This window comes from Leptodactylus fuscus, unplaced genomic scaffold, assembly GCF_031893055.1.
Source record: "Leptodactylus fuscus isolate aLepFus1 unplaced genomic scaffold, aLepFus1.hap2 HAP2_SCAFFOLD_690, whole genome shotgun sequence".
NCBI lineage: Eukaryota > Metazoa > Chordata > Amphibia > Anura > Leptodactylidae > Leptodactylus > Leptodactylus fuscus.
The window spans coordinates 47,467-58,318 of NW_027440725.1; the positions used below are offsets into that span (position 1 = coordinate 47,467).

The window sequence follows — 10,852 nt, forward strand, 5'->3', positions numbered from 1 at the left end:
ATACAGATTATACAGTCACCACTAGAGGGAGCTCACTACATACAGATTATACAGTCACCACTAGGAGGAGCTCACTACATACAGGTTATACAGTCACCACTAGGGGGAGCTCACTACATACAGATTATACAGTCACCACCAGGAGGAGCTCACTACATACAGATTATACAGTCACCACTAGAGGGAGCTCACTACATACAGATTATACAGTCACCACTAGAAGGACCTCACTACATACAGTATATACAGCCACCACTAGGGGGAGCTCACTACATACAGATTATACAGTCACCACTAGGAGGAGCTCACTACATACAGATTATACAGTCACCACTAGAGGGAGCTCACTACATACAGATTATACAGTCACCACTAGAGGGAGCTCACTACATACAGATTATACAGTCACCACTAGAGGGAGCTCACTAGATACAGATTATACAGTCACCACTAGGAGGAGCTCACTACATACAGATTATACAGTCACCACTAGGGGGAGCTCACTACATACAGGTTATACAGTCACCACTAGGAGGAGCTCACTACATACAGATTATACAGTCACCACTAGGAGGAGCTCACTACATACAGATTATACAGTCACCACTAGGAGGAGCTCACTACATACAGATTATACAGTCACCACTAGGGGGAGCTCACTACATACAGATTATACAGTCACCACTAGAGGGAGCTCACTACATACAGATTGTACAGTCACCACTAGGAGGAGCTCACTACATACAGATTATACAGTCACCACTAGGAGGAGCTCACTACATACAGATTATACAGTCACCACTAGGGGGAGCTCACTAGATACAGATTGTACAGTCACCACTAGGAGGAGCTCACTACATACAGATTATACAGTCACCACTAGGAGGAGCTCACTACATACAGATTATACAGTCACCACTAGGGGGAGCTCACTAGATACAGATTATACAGTCACCACTAGGGGGAGCTCACTACATACAGATTATACAGTCACCACTAGGGGGAGCTCACTACATACAGATTATACAGTCACCACTAGGAGGAGCTCACTACATACAGATTATACAGTCACCACTAGGGGGAGCTCACTAGATACAGATTATACAGTCACCACTAGGGGGAGCTCACTACATACAGGTTATACAGTCACCACTAGGAGGAGCTCACTACATACAGAGTATACAGTCACCACTAGGAGGAGCTCACTACATACAGGTTATACAGTCACCACTAGGGGGAGCTCTGTACATACAGATTATACAGTCACCACTAGGGGGAGCTCACTACATACAGATTATACAGTCACCACTAGGAGGAGCTCACTATATACAGATTATACAGTCACCACTAGGGGGAGCTCACTACATACAGATTATACAGTCACCACTAGGAGGAGCTCACTACATACAGATTATACAGTCACCACTAGGAGGAGCTCACTACATACAGATTATACAGTCACCACTAGGGGGAGCTCACTACATACAGATTATACAGTCACCACTAGAGGGAACTCACTACATACAGATTATACAGTCACCACTAGGGGGAGCTCACTACATACAGATTATACAGTCACCACTAGGAGGAGCTCACTACATACAGAGTATACAGTCACCACTAGAGGGAGCTCACTACATACAGATTATACAGTCACCACTAGGAGGAGCTCACTACATACAGATTATACAGTCACCACTAGAGGGAGCTCACTACATACAGATTATACAGTCACCACTAGGGGGAGCTCACTACATACTGATTATACAGTCACCACTAGGAGGAGCTCACTACATACAGATTATACAGTCACCACTAGAGGGAGCTCACTACATACAGATTATACAGTCACCACTAGGGGGAGCTCACTACATACAGATTATACAGTCACCACTAGGAGGAGCTCACTACATACAGATTATACAGTCACCACTAGAGGGAGCTCACTACATACAGATTATACAGTCACCACTAGGGGGAGTTCACTACATACAGGTTATACAGTCACCACTAGGGGGAGCTCACTACATACAGATTATACAGTCACCACCAGGAGGAGCTCACTACATACAGATTATACAGTCACCACTAGAGGGAGCTCACTACATACAGATTATACAGTCACCACTAGAGGGAGCTCACTACATACAGATTATACAGTCACCACTAGAAGGACCTCACTACATACAGTATATACAGCCACCACTAGGGGGAGCTCACTACATACAGAGTATACAGTCACCACTAGGAGGAGCTCACTACATACAGATTATACAGTCACCACTAGAGGGAGCTCACTACATACAGATTATACAGTCACCACTAGAGGGAGCTCACTACATACAGATTATACAGTCATCACCAGGAGGAGCTCACTACATACAGTATATACAGTCACTACTAGGAGGAGCTCACTACATACAGATTATACAGTCACCACTAGGAGGAGCTCACTACATACAGAGTATACAGTCACCACTAGAGGGAGCTCACTACATACAGATTATACAGTCACCACTAGGAGGAGCTCACTACATACAGATTATACAGTCACCACTAGAGGGAGCTCACTACATACAGATTATACAGTCACCACTAGGGGGAGCTCACTACATACAGATTATACAGTCACCACTAGGAGGAGCTCACTACATACAGATTATACAGTCACCACTAGAGGGAGCTCACTACATACAGATTATACAGTCACCACTAGGGGGAGTTCACTACATACAGGTTATACAGTCACCACTAGGGGGAGCTCACTACATACAGATTATACAGTCACCACCAGGAGGAGCTCACTACATACAGATTATACAGTCACCACTAGAGGGAGCTCACTACATACAGATTATACAGTCACCACTAGAGGGAGCTCACTACATACAGATTATACAGTCACCACTAGAAGGACCTCACTACATACAGTATATACAGCCACCACTAGGGGGAGCTCACTACATACAGATTATACAGTCACCACTAGGAGGAGCTCACTACATACAGATTATACAGTCACCACTAGAGGGAGCTCACTACATACAGATTATACAGTCACCACTAGAGGGAGCTCACTACATACAGATTATACAGTCACCACTAGAGGGAGCTCACTACATACAGATTATACAGTCACCACTAGAGGGAGCTCACTACATACAGATTATACAGTCACCACTAGAAGGACCTCACTACATACAGTATATACAGCCACCACTAGGGGGAGCTCACTACATACAGATTATACAGTCACCACTAGGAGGAGCTCACTACATACAGATTATACAGTCACCACTAGAGGGAGCTCACTACATACAGATTATACAGTCACCACTAGAGGGAGCTCACTACATACAGATTATACAGTCACCACTAGAGGGAGCTCACTAGATACAGATTATACAGTCACCACTAGGAGGAGCTCACTACATACAGATTATACAGTCACCACTAGGGGGAGCTCACTACATACAGATTATACAGTCACCACTAGGGGGAGCTCAGTACATACAGATTATACAGTCACCACTAGAGGGAGCTCACTACATACAGATTATACAGTCACCACTAGGAGGAGCTCACTACATACAGTATATACAGTCACCACTAGGGGGAGCTCACTACATACAGATTATACAGTCACCACTAGGGGGAGCTCACTACATACAGGTTATACAGTCACCACTAGGAGGAGCTCACTACATACAGATTATACAGTCACCACTAGGAGGAGCTCACTACATACAGATTATACAGTCACCACTAGGAGGAGCTCACTACATACAGATTATACAGTCACCACTAGGAGGAGCTCACTACATACAGATTATACAGTCACCACTAGGAGGAGCTCACTACATACAGATTATACAGTCATCACTAGAGGGAGCTCACTACATACAGATTATACAGTCACCACTAGAGGGAGCTCACTACATACAGATTATACAGTCACCACTAGGGGGAGCTCACTACATACAGTATATACAGTCACCACTAGGGGGAGCTCACTACATACTGATTATACAGTCACCACTAGGGGGAGCTCACTACATACAGATTATACAGTCATCACTAGAGGGAGCTCACTACATACAGATTATACAGTCACCACTAGAGGGAGCTCATTACATACAGATTATACAGTCACCACTAGAGGGAGCTCACTACATACAGATTATACAGTCACCACTAGGGGGAGCTCACTACATACAGATTATACAGTCACCACTAGGAGGAGCTCACTACATACAGATTATACAGTCACCACTAGGAGGAGCTCACTACATACAGATTATACAGTCACCACTAGGGGGAGCTCACTACATACAGATTATACAGTCACCACTAGGGAGAGATCACTACATACAGATTATACAGTCACCACTAGAGGGAGCTCACTACATACAGATTATACAGTCACCACTAGGGGGAGCCACTACATACAGATTATACAGTCACCACTAAGAGGAGCTCACTACATACAGATTATACAGTCACCACTAGGAGGAACTCACTACATACAGTATATACAGTCACCACTAGGAGGAGCTCACTACATACAGATTATACAGTCACCACTAGGGAGAGATCACTACATACAGATTATACAGTCACCACTAGGAGGAGCTCACTACATACAGATTATACAGTCACCACTAGGAGGAGCTCACTACGTACAGATTATACAGTCACCACTAGAGGGAGCTCACTACATACAGTATATACAGTCACCACTAGGGGGAGCTCACTACATACAGGTTATACAGTCACCACTAGGAGGAGCTCACTACATACAGATTATACAGTCACCACTAGGAGGAGCTCCCTACATACAGATTATACAGTCACCACTAGGAGGAGCTCACTACATACAGTATATACAGTCACCACTAGGAGGAGCTCACTACATACAGATTATACAGTCACCACTAGGGAGAGATCACTACATACAGATTATACAGTCACCACTAGGAGGAGCTCACTACATACAGATTATACAGTCACCACTAGGAGGAGCTCACTACGTACAGATTATACAGTCACCACTAGAGGGAGCTCACTACATACAGTATATACAGTCACCACTAGGGGGAGCTCACTACATACAGGTTATACAGTCACCACTAGGAGGAGCTCACTACATACAGATTATACAGTCACCACTAGGAGGAGCTCACTACATACAGATTATACAGTCACCACTAGAGGGAGCTCACTACATACAGTATATACAGTCACCACTAGGGGGAGCTCACTACATACAGATTATACAGTCACCACTAGAAGGACCTCACTACATACAGTATATACAGCCACCACTAGGGGGAGCTCACTACATACAGATTATACAGTCACCACTAGGAGGAGCTCACTACATACAGATTATACAGTCACCACTAGAGGGAGCTCACTACATACAGATTATACAGTCACCACTAGGGGGAGCTCACTACATACAGATTATACAGTCACCACTAGAGGGAGCTCACTACATACAGATTATACAGTCACCACTAGGAGGAGCTCACTACATACAGGTTATACAGTCACCACTAGGGGGAGCTCACTACATACAGATTATACAGTCACCACTAGAGGGAGCTCACTACATACAGATTATACAGTCACCACTAGGGGGAGCTCACTACATACAGATTATACAGTCACCACTAGAGGGAGCTCACTACATACAGATTATACAGTCACCACTAGGAGGAGCTCACTACATACAGGTTATACAGTCACCACTAGGGGGAGCTCACTACATACAGATTATACAGTCACCACTAGGGGGAGCTCACTACATACAGATTATGGAGTATCAGATATGATGTCGCAGGGTATATATGGAGGAGGTTGCACTCTCCTGCCTTACTTGATTTCTGTCCAGGGCAACTCGGGGGAATGCCAGTTTTACTGTAATACAAAGACATGATAAATCACCTGTAATATTCAGAAGCTGGAGGTATATACCGCAGAGAGGAGGAGATGTAACAGGAGTATATACTGCAGAGAGGAGGAGATGTAACAGGGGTATATACCGCAGAGAGGAGGAGATGTAACAGGGGTATATACCGCAGAGAGGAGGAGATGTAACAGGGGTATATACCGCAGAGAGGAGGAGATGTAACAGGGGTATATACCGCAGAGAGGAGGAGATGTAACAGGGGTATATACCATAGAGAGGAGGAGATGTAACAGGGGTATATACCGCAGAGAGGAGGAGATGTAACAGGGGTATATACCATAGAGAGGAGGAGATGTAACAGGGGTATATACCGCAGAGAGGAGGAGATGTAACAGGGGTATATACCATAGAGAGGAGGACATGTAACAGGGGTATATACCGCAGAGAGGAGGAGATGTAACAGGGGTATATACCGCAGAGAGGAGGAGATGTAACAGGGGTATATACCATAGAGAGGAGGAGATGTAACAGGGGTATATACCATAGAGAGGAGGAGATGTAACAGGGGTATATACCGCAGAGAGGAGGAGATGTAACAGGGGTATATACCGCAGAGAGGAGGAGATGTAACAGGGGTATATACCGCAGAGAGGAGGAGATGTAACAGGGGTATATACCGCAGAGAGGAGGAGATGTAACAGGGGTATATACCGCAGAGAGGAGGAGATGTAACAGGGGTATATACCGCAGAGAGGAGGAGATGTAACAGGGGTATATACCGCAGAGAGGAGGAGATGTAACAGGGGTATATACCATAGAGAGGAGGAGATGTAACAGGAGTATATACCATAGAGAGGAGGAGATGTAACAGGGGTATATACCATAGAGAGGAGGAGATGTAACAGGGGTATATACCATAGAGAGGAGGACATGTAACAGGGGTATATACCGCAGAGAGGAGGAGATGTAACAGGGGTATATACCGCAGAGAGGAGGAGATGTAACAGGGGTATATACCATAGAGAGGAGGAGATGTAACAGGGGTATATACCATAGAGAGGAGGAGATGTAACAGGGGTATATACCATAGAGAGGAGGAGATGTAACAGGGGTATATACCATAGAGAGGAGGAGATGTAACAGGAGTATATACCGCAGAGAGGAGGAGATGTAACAGGGGTATATACCATAGAGAGGAGGAGATGTAACAGGAGTATATACCATAGAGAGGAGGAGATGTAACAGGGGTATATACCATAGAGAGGAGGAGATGTAACAGGAGTATATACCGCAGAGAGGAGGAGATGTAACAGGGGTATATACCATAGAGAGGAGGAGATGTAACAGGGGTATATACCATAGAGAGGAGGAGATGTAACAGGGGTATATACCATAGAGAGGAGGAGATGTAACAGGGGTATATACCGCAGAGAGGAGGAGATGTAACAGGAGTATATACCATAGAGAGGAGGAGATGTAACAGGAGTATATACCATAGAGAGGAGGAGATGTAACAGGAGTATATACCATAGAGAGGAGGAGATGTAACAGGGGTATATACCGCAGAGAGGAGGAGATGTAACAGGAGTATATACCGCAGAGAGGAGGAGATGTAACAGGAGTATATACCATAGAGAGGAGGAGATGTAACAGGAGTATATACCGCAGAGAGGAGGAGATGTAACAGGAGTATATACCATAGAGAGGAGGAGATGTAACAGGGGTATATACCATAGAGAGGAGGAGATGTAACAGGAGTATATACCGCAGAGAGGAGGAGATGTAACAGGGGTATATACCATAGAGAGGAGGAGATGTAACAGGGGTATATACCATAGAGAGGAGGAGATGTAACAGGGGTATATACCATAGAGAGGAGGAGATGTAACAGGAGTATATACCATAGAGAGGAGGAGATGTAACAGGGGTATATACCATAGAGAGGAGGAGATGTAACAGGGGTATATACCATAGAGAGGAGGAGATGTAACAGGGGTATATACCATAGAGAGGAGGAGATGTAACAGGAGTATATACCATAGAGAGGAGGAGATGTAACAGGGGTATATACCGCAGAGAGGAGGAGATGTAACAGGGGTATATACCATAGAGAGGAGGAGATGTAACAGGGGTATATACCATAGAGAGGAGGAGATGTAACAGGGGTATATACCGCAGAGAGGAGGAGATGTAACAGGGGTATATACCGCAGAGAGGAGGAGATGTAACAGGAGGATATACCATAGAGAGGAGGAGATGTAACAGGGGTATATACCATAGAGAGGAGGAGATGTAACAGGGGTATATACCATAGAGAGGAGGAGATGTAACAGGAGTATATACCGCAGAGAGGAGGAGATGTAACAGGAGTATATACCGCAGAGAGGAGGAGATGTAACAGGAGTATATACCATAGAGAGGAGGACATGTAACAGGGGTATATACCGCAGAGAGGAGGAGATGTAACAGGGGTATATACCATAGAGAGGAGGAGATGTAACAGGAGTATATACCGCAGAGAGGAGGAGATGTAACAGGGGTATATACCGCAGAGAGGAGGAGATGTAACAGGGGTATATACCATAGAGAGGAGGAGATGTAACAGGGGTATATACCATAGAGAGGAGGAGATGTAACAGGGGTATATACCGCAGAGAGGAGGAGATGTAACAGGAGTATATACCATAGAGAGGAGGAGATGTAACAGGGGTATATACCATAGAGAGGAGGAGATGTAACAGGGGTATATACCGCAGAGAGGAGGAGATGTAACAGGGGTATATACCGCAGAGAGGAGGAGATGTAACAGGGGTATATACCATAGAGAGGAGGAGATGTAACAGGGGTATATACCATAGAGAGGAGGAGATGTAACAGGGGTATATACCGCAGAGAGGAGGAGATGTAACAGGAGTATATACCATAGAGAGGAGGAGATGTAACAGGGGTATATACCATAGAGAGGAGGAGATGTAACAGGGGTATATACCATAGAGAGGAGGAGATGTAACAGGAGTATATACCGCAGAGAGGAGGAGATGTAACAGGGGTATATACCGCAGAGAGGAGGAGATGTAACAGGGGTATATACCATAGAGAGGAGGAGATGTAACAGGGGTATATACCATAGAGAGGAGGAGATGTAACAGGAGTATATACCATAGAGAGGAGGACATGTAACAGGGGTATATACCATAGAGAGGAGGAGATGTAACAGGGGTATATACCGCAGAGAGGAGGAGATGTAACAGGGGTATATACCATAGAGAGGAGGAGATGTAACAGGAGTATATACCATAGAGAGGAGGAGATGTAACAGGGGTATATACCGCAGAGAGGAGGAGATGTAACAGGAGTATATACCGCAGAGAAGAGGAGATGTAACAGGGGTATATACCGCAGAGAGGAGGAGATGTAACAGGGGTATATACCATAGAGAGGAGGAGATGTAACAGGGGTATATACCATAGAGAGGAGGAGATGTAACAGGGGTATATACCGCAGAGAGGAGGAGATGTAACAGGAGTATATACCATAGAGAGGAGGAGATGTAACAGGGGTATATACCGCAGAGAGGAGGAGATGTAACAGGAGTATATACCGCAGAGAGGAGGAGATGTAACAGGGGTATATACCGCAGAGAGGAGGAGATGTAACAGGAGTATATACCATAGAGAGGAGGAGATGTAACAGGGGTATATACCGCAGAGAGGAGGAGATGTAACAGGAGTATATACCATAGAGAGGAGGAGATGTAACAGGGGTATATACCGCAGAGAGGAGGAGATGTAACAGGAGTATATACCGCAGAGAGGAGGAGATGTAACAGGGGTATATACCGCAGAGAGGAGGAGATGTAACAGGAGTATATACCATAGAGAGGAGGAGATGTAACAGGGGTATATACCATAGAGAGGAGGAGATGTAACAGGGGTATATACCGCAGAGAGGAGGAGATGTAACAGGAGTATATACCATAGAGAGGAGGAGATGTAACAGGGGTATATACCGCAGAGAGGAGGAGATGTAACAGGGGTATATACCATAGAGAGGAGGAGATGTAACAGGGGTATATACCATAGAGAGGAGGAGATGTAACAGGGGTATATACCGCAGAGAGGAGGAGATGTAACAGGGGTATATACCATAGAGAGGAGGAGATGTAACAGGGGTATATACCGCAGAGAGGAGGAGATGTAACAGGGGTATATACCGCAGAGAGGAGGAGATGTAACAGGGGTATATACCATAGAGAGGAGGAGATGTAACAGGGGTATATACCGCAGAGAGGAGGAGATGTAACAGGGGTATATACCGCAGAGAGGAGGAGATGTAACAGGGGTATATACTGGCAAATACAGTTTGGTCTTGCCCCAGCTGAGGGGGCAGTTACCTCCAGTATGACCTTTCCTATAAATATTTGCCCCCCTTGTACCATTGCCTGGTCACTACACACCTAAGTCTGTTCGTGGTTGGCTTGAACCCGCAGAGTCCACAGAAGGCGCTTGGGAAGCGGATACTGCCCCCAATGTCCGAACCGAAGCCCAGGATGGAGCCGCCCGCTGCGATGAGGGCCCCCTCCCCCCCGCTGGAGCCACCCGGGGTCTTCTTATGATTGAGGGGGTTCAGGGTCTGTCCAAATATCGGGTTACTGCAGTCATAGCTGTGGGGGAGAAAAGGAAATCAGAAGCCAGAGCCCGGGGGTAAGGGGGCCGAGCTATATAAGGGTGGGGGGCCCAAAGTCCTTTACAGGAACATATACAGTGTTAGCCACAAGTATCGCCCCCTGCAGTCCTGTCAGATAATCCTCGGTGTCTCCCAGATAATGATTACACAGCACAGACTCTTATATAGTATATAAGTGACACAGGGTATATACAGTATAAGTATCGCCCCCTGCAGTCCTGTCAGATAATCCTCGCTGTCCCCAGATAATGA

General features: G+C 45.6%; 1 protein-coding gene across 1 annotated transcript in view; it reads right to left on the reverse strand.

Annotated features, from left to right (window-relative positions):
* Positions 1-10,577, reverse strand: part of LOC142188714 (fatty-acid amide hydrolase 1-like) — a gene marked incomplete at its 5' end in the record, with an annotated part of 55,242 nt that extends 44,665 nt beyond the window's left edge. The window contains 2 exon segments of the mRNA XM_075261959.1: positions 5,882-5,922; positions 10,371-10,577. Coding sequence (XP_075118060.1) covers positions 5,882-5,922; positions 10,371-10,577 — 248 coding nt within the window.
* Positions 10,578-10,852: the final 275 nt, after the last annotated feature.